Source organism: Lampetra fluviatilis, chromosome 6, assembly GCF_964198595.1.
Source record: "Lampetra fluviatilis chromosome 6, kcLamFluv1.1, whole genome shotgun sequence".
NCBI lineage: Eukaryota > Metazoa > Chordata > Hyperoartia > Petromyzontiformes > Petromyzontidae > Lampetra > Lampetra fluviatilis.
The window spans coordinates 12,859,963-12,876,698 of record NC_136280.1 but is presented as its reverse complement, the minus strand read 5'-3'; the positions used below and the strand labels follow the sequence as shown (position 1 = coordinate 12,876,698).

General features: G+C 46.8%; 1 protein-coding gene across 1 annotated transcript in view; it reads right to left on the bottom strand.

Moving 5' to 3' along the window:
- Nucleotides 1-16,736, bottom strand: part of LOC144933158 (uncharacterized) — a 39,019-nt gene that overhangs the window by 15,045 nt on the left and 7,238 nt on the right. The window contains exons 2-4 of the mRNA XM_078857757.1: nt 6,619-6,723; nt 3,378-4,655; nt 933-1,022 (exon numbers count right to left, since the gene is read on the bottom strand). Coding sequence (XP_078713883.1) covers nt 933-1,022; nt 3,378-4,655; nt 6,619-6,715 — 1,465 coding nt within the window. The 5' untranslated portion in view covers nt 6,716-6,723. The remainder of the gene's footprint in view (nt 1-932; nt 1,023-3,377; nt 4,656-6,618; nt 6,724-16,736) is intronic.

The window sequence follows — 16,736 nt, the reverse complement described above, 5'->3', positions numbered from 1 at the left end:
AATAGCTGTGACAGCAACAATTATAGCCCCGGCCACACGCACATGGTGAGGGAGAGACAGAGACACACACACATGGGATGGGGACACAGTGAGAACAAAAGATATAGAGACATGCGAGAGAGGGGAACATAAAGTAACATGGAGGGATCAAGAGAGAGAGATAAAAAATATACGCAGGGAGATCGAGAGAAAGGAGGAATGACAGATCAACAGAGAGACAGATACAGAGAAGAAAAAGGATACAGCGATGGAGCAAGACGGGACGAGAGGAAGAAACGGAGAGACAAGAAGACGGAGGGAAACCGAGAGACCCGTGACAAAATACACTTAGAGACAGCAGTACTGTAGACAGAGGAGAAGACCGAGATAAAGAGGGAGGGAAAGATGTGATTAAAAACAAAAAATATGACCAAAAAAACTTTTGGGTTTTGAGTTCCGAATACCTAGAGAAGATATTTGTTAATAGGGTTTTTCCCTTTTTTTCTGGCAACAAAACCGACACCTTTTGCAAGGAATCATGTTTACATTAACCGCAATACTTGCAGTCAAATGCAAACAAAAAACAATACTCTTGAACTATACGCCTTTTGGCGTCATCTGGTCGAACACCATATGAAACTAGACTCTAAAGAAAGCTGTCTCTGGTGTGGACCAATCAGTTTCAAGGACAATGCTTAAATTATCAAAGTATTGTTTTTTGTTTACATTTGACTGAAAGTATTGTGGTTAATGTAAACATGATTCCTTGCAAAAGGTGTCAGTTGCCAGAAAAAATGGGAAAAAACCCTATTAGTATATTTTGGTACTGGCAAAGGAGGTCCCATAAAGTATTTGTTATTCGGCAGAATAATAAAAAGCACAAATCAGTACACCCTTACTAAAAACGCAAATCGCGCTCCATACCTACACACAGATACCACATACTCACTCACCTTCCATTGGAGCTTGATCCAGGCCAAATCCTTCTTCCTCGGATTTCATTTGGAATAAATCTGTTAACTCGGGGTCTGACATGACTGAAACTGCAAACACGACCACACAAAAACACACGTGTAATTAGGTCGTGTTTGTGGACAAATGCAGATCAGACTGGCATAGCATGGCTCCCAATCATAAGGTTGCAAATGTAAAAAAACTTCCATCCAGGTTCAACCCAACTCAGTTTCACCTTTGCAAACACCATCCCTTTGGAGTAAGGATGTAACATTTGGTGAAGCAAATACAACAGCAAAGAATGATCCCATAGGACAAATGACATGCACGCACTCGTACATATCTACACACACACAAGACAAAGATCCCATGTATAGCCTTAACAGACTGGAAGGGCAAGTGCTGTTAGCAAGCATCCATGAAGGCCAGCACAGTACACGAGGGGGTGGGTGGCCAGCACCATGCTCAACCACCTTGATCTCCCCATAGGGGATGTTTACACACCGCATTAGGTACTAATTTGAGACTGAGTCGACCTAGGGGAGTCCCAGGACCGGTTCAGATAATTGTCACTGGTGGTGGCCGTGAGCGGATATCAACTCGGGTTGCCAGGTTCGTAGCGCGGCGCGCTAACCGCTACACTACGGCTACACACATTCAGACATATGCACACACATGTATACATACACCCCGCCGACAAATCTTCAGATAAACTACACGCTCAGGGTGCACAGAATATTTGGATGGAATTTGTATGGAATTTGGATGCGGCCAGTATCCATCTGGTCTATTTTTCAATATTTGTTTCTTAATGAACAGTAAGAGGAGCAAAATAAATAATTTAAATTAATGTTTAACTCATATTAAGTCTAATAATTCAATTATCCCACACAACAATGTAAAATCATTAAGATATTCAGCTCAACATGCCTGAGTCATGTGATATGGGGTTTGGGTGGTGAAGACACTACTCAATACAAACAATGTGACATCTGTTCAGTGGTGTTCATGTGTTTTTATCTCTCTACATCTCTCTCCCTTGTGTCGCCTCTGAATACATCTCCATCATACATCTTCAATCCCTTCTGAATACACCTCCATTAAATCTCTTCGTTCTCTTATCAATCTGCCCAGGGTTTTTAATCTGTATTTGACCTTCATAGAAGTCTTTTTATGAACAGAAAAGACGAGACTTGACGTTTGGCAAGAATTACAAGAATGTTGCCACGCGTTTACCACGTGGCTGAAGAAAAAAAAATACAAAAATTATTGTATCGGCGGTGAAATCCGAGGTTTTAAGTTTATACATAACACATCTCTTGTTTCTGTTTTTATATCTCTTCTGAATACATCTCTGTCTCTTGCTCATTCCTTCAACATACATCTCACCAACCACCCCATTACCCATGGAGAGTTGAGGGGGTGGAGGGTTTGACAACAAAGTGGCACGCTTCAACTCTTTGTTCCAAGCTTCAGGTTCAGCAGCAGTCTCCAACTCCTTCTCAGTGAGAAGCTGTTACCAGGCCATCAGCATACAAACCATGGCTGAACAACAGGGAGATCTTTTTAACTGGACCTAGTCATTGATCGGCCTCCCAATGTATCTGTACCATATGGATATTCTATTACAACAGCCATGGACGGCTTCTTGAAATAGTAAAAACATTTTTTTTAATAGTATAGGAGTCATATTTCAGTCACACCCAAATGTGAACAGAAAATGTTTAAAACTCGTGGCCATGCAGCTTCACCCAGGCCTATTCACTAACATCAAGGTCTTTAACGATTGTGAGCAGGTCAGTAACCCAGAACGCACAAATCTCAAATGAAAGCCCTGGCTTCTTCATGGGGGGTGGGTGGCCAGCACCACGCCCGGCCGCCTTTGTCGCTCCCATGCGGATGTTTACACACCACACTAGGTACTCATTTTAGGCCGAGTCGACCTAAGGGAGGCCGAGTATCAGTTCAGATATTGAACACCGACGTTGGCCGTGAGCAGGAATCGAACTTGGGTCGCCAGGTATGTAGCGCAGTATCGCTCACCACTACACTACCGCTCCAAACCAACACACACAAATGCTCATCCACACCAACACAAAGACCCCCTGTATAGCCCTAACATACTGTTGGGGAAAGTGCCGTTGACGATCACCTGAAGGCCGACACGGCGCATGAGGGGGTGGGTGGGCAGCACCACGCCCGGCCGCCTTAGTCTCCCTAGTGGTGATGTATACACTACTCATTTTACGATAAATTGACCTAGGGGAGGCCCAGGACCGGTTCAGATAATCGTCACTGATGTTGGACGTGAGTGGGAACCGAACTTGGGTCGCCAGGTTCGCATACGTGGTGTGCAAACCACTACACTACCGCAACACACACACAAACACATTCATCCACACAAACCACCACAGAGACTCCGACACACACAGAGTGCTCTCTACCGAAGGGGTGATGGGCGCTGTGCGTGTCTCTGTGCGCGGCGAGCGCTGCCGCCGCCAGGCACATGAGGCCGCACTCGCCGCAGCGGTACTCGCGCTCACGCTCGTGGATCTCCTCGTGCTTCTTGAGGAAGGCGCGGTGCAGGAAGGACTTGCCGCACACCTCGCACGAGTGCGGCATGCTGCCCGAGTGCACCGTCTCATGCAGCCGCAGGTTCGACAGGCGCCGGAAAGTCTTGCCGCACACGGGGCACTCCAGCGTCGCCTCGGGCATGGGCATGGCGGGCCGCTTGCGCGAGTGTCGCCGCTGGTGCTTCTGCAGGCACTGCTGCACACGGAACGCCTTGCCGCACGTCTCGCACACGTACGGCTTCTGGCCCGTGTGGATACGCCGGTGCTCATTGAGCGTGTACGCGTCGAGGAACGCCATGCCGCAGTCCGTGCACACGAAGTTGCGCTCGCCCGAGTGGCGCTTGAGGTGCATGGTGAGCGAGCAGCGGTGGATGAACGCCTTGCCGCACAGCTCGCACTGGAAGGGCCGTTCGCCCGTGTGCGAGCGCAGGTGCGCCACGAGCTGAGCGTTGCGCGCGTAGATGTTTCCGCACTCCTTGCAGATGTATGGGTTGTTGTCGGAGTGCAGGCGTTTGTGCGCGCGCAGCGCAGGCTTGTGCTTGTACGACTTGCCGCAAACCTCGCAGACGTAGCGCTTCACGTCCGAGTGACACGCCTTGTGCTCCATCAGGTAGTTGGATGACACGAAGCCCTTCTTGCACACCTCGCACACGTACGGCCGCTCGCCCGTGTGCTGCCGCTTGTGCTGCACGAGCTTTTGCTTCTTGGCGAACGTCTTGTCGCACACGTCGCACACGAACGGTTTAGGCGGCGGCCCACTGTGCGTCGCCTTGTGCACCGTCAGATAGTAGCCCTGCGTGAAGCCCTTGCTGCAAATGTCGCACACGTAGGGCTTCTCGCCCGTGTGGATGCGCGCATGCAGCCGCAACTTGTACTTGCTGGCGAAGGTCTTCCCGCAGTGCGACTCCTTGCACTTGAAGGGGCGCTCGTTGGTGGAGCGCGACACCGTCTTGTAGGGGAGCATCTTGGGGCGTGAGCGGAACATGTGCACCGCCTTCTGCTGCTGCTCATCGTCCTCTTCATCCTCCTCTTCCTCCTCCTCCACTTCCAGCTCCTCCCCGTTGTTATTCTCAATGTCGTCGTCCTCTGGTTTTTGCTCGTATTTTGGCGACAGTGATGGCGAGGAGGAGTTGTCCATCTCAGCGTTGACTGTAGGAACATGAATACACCATCGTCATTACCATGGTTATCGTCATTCGTTCGCTCGTGTTAGCAAGGGCAGCTCTTCACACAGGCAACACTGTGGTCATTCAGTTTTACTTTGTGTTTCTTATAATTGGCAGAAATTACTCGACACCTCGATTATGCTCAGCATCCACACGCTGAGAAAAGCATTTTCATTTGCAAATGTTCGTACAAACTGCAGCACCATACATGACATTGGCGAACGGCACTGTTAGTCACATCTGTGGCCTTAATTGATTTTTGTCATCCAAGGGTTCTATCTTACGACAAAGCTAAGACTTTGAAATTTGGCTGTGTACTGAGTAAGCGCTTATCTCTGAGCGTATCTGCAAAGCCTGTGCAGGCCACATTTAGAGCAAATCCAAATAGAAATAATATTTTTAGCGTGCAGTCTCTGGTGACCAGGTTAATATTATCCAACTCATTAATATTTGACAATCAGTTTTAATTAAATTAAACACTATGGGATTGCGTGGCAGTGGTGTATAAGTGCAAATAGAATTAAAAAAGCACCACTTTCATTATTAAATTATGGGTTTTCTCACTTAAGGCAGCCCAACGCAAATGTCCACTTGCAGTAGTGCCACCTTGCTTTCCAGCCGTTTGTGAAGCTCCCAAATTTGCCTTTGAATATATTAAAGAATGGTTGAGCGGAGTACTACATATGTCAAGGATGGAGGAGAGCCGATTGCCGAGACAGACAATGGAGTCGTTTCGATGAGTCCAGCGACCAAGGGAAAGACCAGACGGTGCGATCCTGTTAGGGCTGATCTAAGAGGTCGCGTGTCTACTATGCAGCAACAGCTGTGTAGTCTGGCAGAAGGCAGAAAGCGTACGAGGTGTGGTGACATCAACAGCTTTGGCCACCATGACACCGTGAGTTTGATCTTTTTAATTTGCATAATGTGCCTGGGTAGGTCAGAGGCCTAATATTGAGCACACAGCCAGCACTACTAAGATCCTAGGTTCAAATCCACATTTCAGCCATCCATAACTAAACCAGATTAAGTGCAGTAAATTCATCATATCAAATCTGGCTTTTTACTTAATTTGGCTGATGAAAGCTAAAACTTTCATGTTTGATTACCATGACAAATATAGCTCTCAGGCAGGTATGTGATAATATGCACCGAGTCACCATAAGAAACAATTCAAGAGATGTCAGACCAGAAGCTGCTCTCTAACGTGGGGTGATGCATCACTTTCTATGAAAGTTGCAAATTTCATCTCAGGACATAATGCAGATAGCACAATTGAATTATAAATATATATGTATCTGTTCAGCCCGTTGTCAACCTACTACTGGATAAAGGGCTCCCCATGCCCTGTCGGTCATGGGGGTTTTATAACCATACTTCACCAGGCAGGTTAGCGTGGGTTGATTCAGCATTTAATAAGCAACTCATGTTAGCTGTGGCTGGGAAATGAACACAGGTTAATAATAATGATTTGTTTTGATATAGCACCAAATATGCCGGGTTGTCTCCAAGTGATAAACATCAGGTTGCCGGGTTCATAGCGCAGTCCGTGAACCACTGAACCAGTGCTCCAACCCATGGAATATCATCATCAGTCAGGGTCAAGGCCTCCCCAATTCACTGTCATCTCTCACAATCCTGCCATGTAATAATCTACCCAGCACTTGCTGCTCCCTCATTATTCCCAACCCTTGGCAATCTTTCCTGCCAGCGACACGTCCAGCCATTGGAGCTCACTTACTTTTATAAACTTTTCAAAGATAGAATTAACATGTTAATGTTTTGAAATAAACGTGTTCCTCTTCCAGTGTCTCATTGTAATTGAGGAGGGTGGGGGCTCAGAAGTGGGAAAACACATTTTTTTAAGTTTAATAAAGCCTGCACAATCCACCAAATCTGGCCTGCGGAGTTCTAGATTAGAGGCGTATTGCCTTTCCACCGTGACTCACTCGCATATCCCGCTCGCTGTGCGGCGCGGATGACGCTCGCCCCCTCCCACGTCTCTCCGTCCATGTCTCCGTCGTAGTGTTCCTCCATTTCTGACATCGTCACACCTGTGCGAGGGCGAGAGCAATAGATGCGTGAGCACAAAGCCCGCAAAAACACAAAGACAAAGATCCGCTCCCCCCGTATAACCTTAACAGATTGTTGGGACAAATGCTGGTAGCGAGCACCTATGAAGGACGGCACAGTACATGAGGGGGTGGGTGGGCAGCATCACGCCCGACCGCCTTTGTCTCCCTTGTGGAGATGTTGACACACCGCACGATATACTCATGTGAGGCTGAGTCGACCTAGGGGAGAATCAGCACTGGTTCAGATAATCGTCACTGGTGTTGGCCGTGAGCGGGCATTGAACTCAGGTTGCTGGGTTCATAGCACAGTGCGGTGACCGCTATACTCCCGCTCAAGAACATACACGCAACGCAAGCACGTACATGTGTGTACACACCCACACGTATCATTACACCAGTTAAACCCCGTCGGCCGGGTTACAGATCCGGTACGTGGGCTAATGTTAGTGAGCGCCTATTATGCTCACGTTTCCCCCAGTGTGAGATTTTATTAATAAACACAATAAGACCTGCTTCAGGAAAAACCTGACTTTGTGGTGGTTTGTGTTTGTATGTGTCTACGTAAATGTGTAAAACGCTCCTATGAAAAAAACTACTCGACCTGAAACTATAGCTGATTGTGCTGTGTATGTTTCAGCTATAAGGCAGTGTTAGTAATGACACTGGTACAGTGTTTGCAACCTGTGCTTCAACACCACTGCCAACACGGTAGCTAAAACGTAACGTCTTCATGTGTCTATTAAATATTAGAAATAAATAGATGTACAGCCACTTTGTCACTCCACTCCTAGACGAGGGCCTATGAATGCCACGTGGGTCGTGAAGGTTATTTGACCATACTTCACCACGCCGATTAGTGGTGGCTGGCAAAGGCAGGGAGCATGGACGTGGGAACATAAGAGTACGATAAAACAATGGATTTTTCTGCACCTACACTCTCCTGCCCATAACTTAGTCCCACATCCCTATGATGAACCTTTTTGTGCATGGTGGTCACCCATCCAAGTACAATTCGCGCTCAGCCTTGCTTAACTTCCAAGCTATTGTAATGACATGGTGACATCTGCTGGCCGGGAAAGGGAAGCACAGGTACAGACACGGTTAAAGTAACAACCAATCAGAGAAGGAGAGGTATCTGGGGCAAAGGTAACAGGTGGGGTTAGCCGAGATACTCCGGGGAGCTGCTCGAAGGTTCCACGAGAGGGCGTGGCCGGAGGCGGGGCCTAGCCACGCCTGGGGGGACATAAGGGGGAGCGGACCCGGGGCTCGGGGTTCGTGTGTGGATTCTTGGGTCCTGGCTGCGTCGCTGCTCGCCGACATCTCTCTCCGTCGTCCGGTCAAGTGGAAGATCTCCTGCGGGGGTTCCATCGCCATCATCGTTACGCCGCCAGCCAGCGGCGTAGCCGAGTGAGGGCGGTGGGACCACGCCGAATGATCGGCTGTGTGTAGCCAGTAGAGACGTTAATATCTAAGTTTTGTACTCCGAGTGAGAAGAATAAGGTTGGCCTGTGTTGTGCCCAGTGTGAGAAATAAAAGAAGTACCCTGTACACGACGTGTCGCGGAAGTCGCTCATTACACTATGATGAGCTTGGATGCATTCCGGATGATTTGTTTTTTCACACTGGACATATATTCAATGTGTATACTGCATTTACAAGGCACGTACCGATTCACCGCCCTGATGCTTGGTTAAATTGTTTGTCATCTCGCTCTTGCTGTCTTGTTGAAGCAATCTGTATCGCATGTTCTAACTGTGATGCTGCCGTGGTGTAATGGTTAGCGCTAGGGCTGAACAATAAATCGATTTGAAATCGAAATCGCAATTTGAAACAATGCGATTATCAAATCGCAAAGGTTGCCATTTTTAGTGATTTGAAAAGTCCTATTACTTTCTTATTGGAATTGTTTTATTTTGTATTATTATAACTTTTTTTTTATTTAAATTAACAATTGTTCTATGTTTGATTGTTCTATTTCAATTAAAACATTTTAATAAATACATGTTGGAAGCAATTCATATCTTTTAAGTTCTCATCCTTGCATAAGAATATTTCGAGCAGTTCACATTTTGATGGTATCATGTGGTAATGCTCCATCACATGTTTTAAATCTATTACACAGTGAATATTGAACTGGAGCTTGACTTTAAAAAAACATTTATCACAATGGCAATATCTATCAGAAAAATCGCAATTAGATATTTTCCCCAAATCGTTCAGCCCTAGTTAGCGCACACTGGACTTGCAATTCAGAGGTTGCAGGTTTGAATTCTCGGTGAGGCAGTTGAAGCAATTGGGAAGTTTATTTAATCCCTCCCCTCCCGCCTCTTGTCTACCCAGCAGTATAAAGGGGTGCGCTCTGCAGTTAGTTGACTGGTAGGGAGCATAGTCGGGTAAAGTGTGGATACGCCCACCTCTTCCGAGGCACTGGTCAGCGTGGTAGTGTAGACCAAAACACCCTGTAGAGGACCCTGTAGAACTCCCTCTAGTGTAGGCCCTTCCGTCAGCAGTTGCTTGAGCAAGACATCCCCGTTAGGGTTTGCTGTCCTTACCCTGCACTAGAGGTCGCAACCGGGTACCCGATACCCATACCCGATACCCGGCTACCCGTACCCGGCCAGGTACGGGTACGGGTACCCGTTTGCGAACCTGGTGCGGCCGGGTATGGGTACGGGTAGGCCGTGAGTCACTGGTGAGTAACCGTTTGTCACTCATTTCGGGTAGGGTACGGGTACGGGTAGGGAACGGGTACCCATTTGCGACCCTGGTGCGGCCGGGTACGGGTAAGGAATCGAAACCCGTTTGCGACCTCTGCCCTGCACCTCTGATTAGCACGGTTGGCTACGTACGGTGCGAAAGAGCTACATACAGTGCGAAAGAAGTTCAATATGATACGTACAACACATATAGTACATACAAATTGAAGGACTACACCATGTTTATGTTCTAGGATAAAGTATATTACATGTAATTTGCATTTATAAAATACATATACGTATTGTTATATGCAACGTTTGGATTCATTTTATTTAACGAACGTGGATTGGTTTCGTATTTACACATTCATGTGTAAATAAAACCCGTCAACAAAAACCAGCGCCCACTGGCTCAATCAATGAACCCGAGGCACACTCATCCATCTTCATTGGTCCGAAGCCAGTGGTGGAAATTCTACATTTCCGTGGCTGGTACCATTACCTCCTCGACGTAATAAAAGCCTCTTTGCCAAGCAGTGCAGCCCCGCCAGATGGTGCTCATTTTAGTGACCCCCCAAGGAATGGAGATGGCATGATTAAGATGATGGGGCTGAGTCAACCCTGACCGGGATTTGAACTCATGACCTCATGATTGGGAGCCCTGCTGTTCCACCAACTGAGCTACTTCCTGGCCATAAAGGCCAGCCAGGAATGCCTAATTAAACATGCGTGTGTGGGGGGAGGGGTGTGTGTGATTGTGGGGAGTGGTAGGGTAGCGGTTACCACGCTATGCTACGAACCCAGTAAACCAAGTTCGAATCCCGCTCATAACCAACACCAGTTATGATTATCTAAATCGGTCCTGGGCCTCCCCTAGGTCGACTCAGCCTCAAAATGAGTACCTAACTGTAAACTATTTTTTATTTTACCAGGTATGGTCCAATGAGCTACTTAGCTCTTTTTCAGAAGCAACCTAGCCACAAATGATAGCTCAACGAAGTGGCTTATCAAGTGGATATATAGCAGCCAAACACTCAAAAAATGTTTCTAAATGTGGAGGGAAAAACAGAAAAAATTTCCACACGACCACGTGAACAACATGCAAACTCCATCTATACAAGCGTTAGGGTCGTGATCAAATCCAAACCTTCCTGTAAACTAGGCGAAGTAGTTCACATCTTGCTACCATGATTCCCTATCATCACCACTGGGGAGACAAAGGCATTCGGGCATGGTGCTGGCCTCCCATCCCCTCGTGTACCGTGTTGGCCTTCATAGATGCTCACGAACAGCATGCCCCAAAAGTCTGTTTAGGCTATACGGGGGATCTTTGTCTTGTGTGTGTGTGATCAACATTCAAGCCATATTACATTGTATGCTCCACGATCTGTAGATGCAGCGTATGCGCATGTGAAATTGTGCATTAAACAGCCCTCTGTCAATCCACTGCTGGATGACAGCCACCCCAATCCATGTGGGTCGTCAGGCTTATTTGACCATATTTCACTGCGCTGGTTAATGCAGGTTGGTGAAGATGGGAAGTATTAACGTGGCAGCATAGAAGTACTGACCAATATTGGATTTTGCTGCATTGGCCTCTGCTAACCAAAATATATAGCTGCAGCAGCCTATGAAACCTGTTTTATCCATTATGGTCACTCACCAAAGCATTGTCCAGACAACCCCGATTAGTTTCTGAGATTGTATGAGATTGGGCGCATTCTGGTGGATTGGGTGTTTATTATTTGTGTAAATAATGTACAGATAATCGTAAACAATTATATAAACACATGTATTATACACTGTAAAGTGTAATATGTAATTACATTATGATATGACTCACAACCGGAATTTCATGTGCTCCAATCCAAATAGAGGGATAACTGTGCTCATCACACTTCTACAGCCGATAAAATTAACGACCACATTGTCAGTGAATCTCCTATGTACAGACCGACCCTTTAATAAGAATAATTTCAACTTGTAATGCCCACAGTATTTACTCACTCTCATAGAGAGAGGCAAACCCAGAGGAGGCGTGATGGACCACAGACAAGCAGGAGAGCAGCGATGCATTGAGCCAGTGCCAACAATTGGCCAAGCTCTGCAGTCCTCTATATATTAAGGCGTTATCGTTCAATTCATGAGTGTTTACATGTAGGAGAAAACCGGAGCACCAAGAGAAAAGACACATGTGCGAGGAGGGAAACACCATCCCATACAGATTGAACAGATGGAGTCCACATTTGTGCTGTATTGCTTTGCCTTGGCAAGCCAGGGAATGGCACCTTGATGCCCGAGGGAGATTCGCAACATTTGGGCGATCCACCAACCGCTTGCCGCTACAGTGCTGGATAACCAGCCTGTGCCAGGAATGTGGAATTTTCATTCCTTGCTCATGAACACCAATGGAAAAGAATGTTGCCCAAAGCTCATAATAAAAACTATTAGCTTTTAAATGTACAGTACTCAACTCAAACTTACATAAAGCACACATAAGCATATTTTTTTAATCCGCAATTAATTTTGCTCTGTACATGCAACAGCACATACGTTCACAATGGGACCCTCTCGTACAAACGAACCACGGTAAATGATCGACCCATCACCATAACGATTTCACGCCTGCCCTCTCTGCGGACACAAAGGATGTTCTATTGCTGGGAGGGAGCTCGGTGCCTCCCTGGGCTGTCTTCTGCGTGGGATTGGCCGAATGACCCGGTCCCCAGGAGGGGACACAGCCACTGCCACCATCCTTACCGCCTGGGTTTCATTGCCTGTTATTCAACGAGCTCTAGGGGCGGCAATCTTCTCCACGGGCGGCTCTGAGCAAATGCCGGAAATTACATTTTTAAAAATATAAATCACAGTTGCTAAGTACAAGCCTAATATGCCAAGCTGAAAGCAACAAACAGGACGATTAAAAAGTTGTAATACATAAGAGTGAATACGTTAAATTTAATTGAGCGAGGTTATAAGAACTTGAGAAAAGTAGTGATGGGGAGGAATTCCAAAGTGGAGCAGCGTGAGGGGAGAAGCAGAAAGAGAAGTGAAAGAGGCGTGATGTGGACCTGTAGCATGATGGTTCAAGGATGAGACGACACCGTCAGTCTATTACAAATGGCAGGCGAACAATCTCACCACAGGATGACCAATAGGCATGTGATGACTTTCTGCTTTTACATGATTTCACTTTTAACTAAAAAATATACAAATTTTCACCACGTTTTCAAGTGCTTTTTTCGCGGAATGTCCCAAAGTGGGATCTTTTCCCAGCTCCCTGTTTAAATGAAATTTTTGTGTGGATGTGTGGAAGGAAACCCGAGTATCCAGAGGAAACCCACAGATAACTACCAGGTGGCACACGCCTGAAACACAATAACTTGGAGAGAAGGGTTGAGGGATCACGTGGATATGTGCCACTCCCAAAGTCACTGGGCTGCAAGGTGGCCATCAGTGAGGTGGCCATGAGTTGGCAGTAGGGGTCGGCACGGTTTGGCTCAAACCACCAAACCGCGGTTTGAACCGAACCAAATCGGTTTGGTTTGGCTCTGTTTGAACTGGTTCGGTTTGGTTTGGGGCTACGAAAACCGACTCGGTTTGGCTCGGATAGGGTGGAACCGGCTCAAACTAGTTTGGTTCAAGCCAACTTAAGAGGTTTGGTTTAGCTTAGTTTGGTTTGGTTTTGGTTTGGTTTGGTTCAGTCGTCGCTGGTTTGGTTTGGATTGCTCAATTTGAAACCAGTTTGAGTCGGTTCAAACCGTGCCGACCCCTAGTTGGCAGTATGGTACATGGGTTCATACACCCGACTTTGCAGAACCTTTGAGTGTTATAATCTCGTGTGTCTAGGTTCTTCACAAATTCTAATTGCTCCCACACACCAAAACACTCCTTAAAATGTAATTGGCCAAACATACTAGTGCAGAACTCTCCTGAAAATAAGCCTTGATAATCTAAGATTTTCCTGGATTAAAAAATAATAAAGAACACTCAAATTACACGGACATATGGTTAGAAACGTACTTTCTTTATTGCCTTTTACAGGATCAACATAGTTGTGTTATAGGCGTCATTATCATCACCACAGAAGCAGCGATACTGGATCAGCGTCCCTGTCTAATTCTTCACCAGTCAACCCATTCTCCCACATCCCTTTTCCACTGACACATCCAAGCTGAGCCAGCATGGGGCCCTGAATGTACGAGTGGTTTATCCACTTGTGAGGGGCTGAGCCAGAACCAGACCACGATTTGCTGACCTCCGAAGATATCACAATCTAGATCAGGGCAAATATCATGGACAAGGATAGGGCCACGGCGAATGGTCCATTGGTCCATTCACTATGCATGACTGATGTCACAGCTTGCTTTCTGCAGTGTAAAAACATGGCGACTCCTAAGCTACACTGGGCTGGATTGGCACTACCCTGGCCTGGCTTGGTTTTACAATAGAAAAGAGGTACTGGTTCAGAAAGGGCGAGTGTGCACCGAAGCCAACAATACCAATACCCGGCATTCACCACTAAGTGACAGTGACATCACCACGGCGCCGATGCCAGGCCAGGTGCAAATTTAGGCCACGTAAAGTGTCAAAGGCTTGCTGACAGGAGGTCTCGGGAGAGACCCAGGTACCATGGGTTGGCTGACTGAGATGACTGGTAGATGCACCAACTTGCTGCATTTTAGCCACCCGGCGATCCGCTTGTTGTTGTGAGCGTCGCTCCTCTGCCCACCGTTGCTGCTGGAGGGTGACTGCCTCAAACTGCCCAGTAGCGTCCCTCACGAACCTCCTCCATAGAGGCCGATCTTGACATCGCTGATACCAGTCGTCGGCAAGTCCACTCAGCTCCACATCCTCCCGTACAGCATCAGGACATCTTTTCTTTATCCCATTTCGTGCCCGTTTAGACCCCTCTATGCAGCCAAACAGAAGCTGCTTGGGGATGTGGTGGCTGGGCATGCGGGCTACACGACCCAGCCAATGCAGCCTTGCCTGTCAGAGGCGCTCACTGATGGGAAAATGTCCACATCTTTCAAGGACTTGTGAGCTCCTCACACAATCCAGCCTGGTTAAACCCAGGATGAATCGTGGACATGCCAGCCTGAATCGTGGGCATGCCAGCCTTTCTAACTGGCGCAGATGTCGTACACAAGCATAGAGAAGGGAGGGCATGGCTGTGGACGAGAAGACCCAAAGCTTCATGCGGAGTGACAAACCAGGTAGCTTTCACACAGCATTGCACAGCCGATGAAAAGATAATGCCGCCCGAATGATTCGGAGTGAGACCTATGCTGTCAAACCGGAGCTTGTCAGAAGCACACTGCCCAGGTATGAGAAACTCTCCACTCTCTCCACAACTGCTCCATCACCAATGGGGAGCTGAAGGGTGGAGTGTTTGGTAGCACAAAATACCCAGGCAGGTGCTTAGTGCTGGTGGGACTGATAGTAAGACCCCATATCTCTTAGTGGCACACTCCAGGTTCAGCAGCAGCACCTTCAACTCCTCCTCTGAGTGAGCAGCAATCACCAGATCATCAGCATACATAACAAGGTTGACCAATAAGGAGCCATCCCTCGACCGCACCTGGACATCGATCAGCCTCCCGTTGTATCTGTACCAGATGGAAATTCCTCCGGTACAGCCATGAAACCGGAAGACTGTAACGAAGCCACCACCACCACGCGCGCTTAAAAGCCTTGACATTCATGTGCTACCCGTGGGGGCGAGTGTGCACACCTGGGTGACATGACCCTCGGACTGAGGGGGCAAGGGATAGTCCAGGCTTGAGGCACTATCAGGGAGCTGCATCACAGGGTAAGAGTTGTGCAACGGACGGCACAGCGGTGGTGGCAGCAGTCGTGCGTTTTTAAGCTGGCCAGCTGGCAGAAGCAAACAGTAGCATAGTGGTGGCTGGGTGGTTCAGGAGCTATACCACTCTATCAGGGCACGAAGCCAGCACTGCTGAGTAGCTGCATTTGGATCATGATTAAACCAAATTCTTAAGTATTAGCGATAGTTTCAACCTGGTCACCAATGACTACACACAAAAAACATAATATTTACATGATGGTTTGTCACTTACTTATTCTTATTTCAGCTCTGAGATTTAAAAAAATCAGTATGTTGAAATAACAATGACCACTTCTTGCAGGGCATATTTAAGTCTGCTCTTGGTGTGGATAGAGACATACCAAAGTGTGAATTCAGAAGTAGCTCGGTGACATGATCCTTTGGGTCCGTTCTCTGGCTACAAGAGTTCCGCATGGAATTCATCATCTTGCATGATAATGCCAATATTACTATTGGCATTATCAATTTTTTTTTGGGGGGGGGGAGTGGAGACGAAGAATATTCATTTGATTGAAATAAATAAAGAAAAGAGAAGGAAACAGCAACACCGATCAACTACTTGTCAAGTGAGTGTCCACTGGGGTGAATCGGAAGCTTAAACATTTCCATAATCAATTTACAGGACGGGATGTCAATCCCAACATGCCACACTCTCTTAATCCAGTAGTTTGGAGGGGTTGGTGATCATACCAGGATTCAATCCATTACGATGATGTGAGGCACACATCTGCTACGTGATGAAGTGGCACCTTAATGCAGTGGCAGTGCAGCAAGTATGTTTTGATTGTTACAATGAAATGCCTGTGTAGTGAAGCTTAAGTGTTCCCCTCTGTTAGGTCTAGATTTTTCACGCCATGAAAAGGATACTAGAATAAGGAAAAAAAGTATGCATAGATTCTGTAAATCTTTCCAAAATGCACTCGCGATGAAAATACTTAATTGAACATTGACGTTATGTTTCAAGCCGCACAAGGAGATAACATCACGCGGCGTATGACATCGCATGATGACATAACATGTGATCGGGAATGGAGGCAGCAAGGAGGTGCATGCGCCTCAGCCATTATGGTGCAAACGCCCAAGTGAATCCATTCAGTACTGGTTTTTGTAGCCAGGTTTTAGGTAACGCTTTGATCAATTTGGCCGATTTTATAGAGGCCAAGTCCCTAAAATCAACACAACTTCATACGAAATTTATGTTTGTACTGGATTATATTTACAATCAATATTGTGCCCTCCTGCATATTTAACAGAAAGGTAGACAAGCACAGCTAAAACATCAACACTTTCAACATTAGTCAGAAAGTGTTAAAAATAGGAATTGGACAAATATCCCACAAATAATCCTCATTAAAAACAAATTCATGGCTCAGTGAGGCTTTTGTAGGAGAAACGTTTAATGATTATTTTGGTTGAAGTGGTGGTTAACACCGATAGCGGATTAA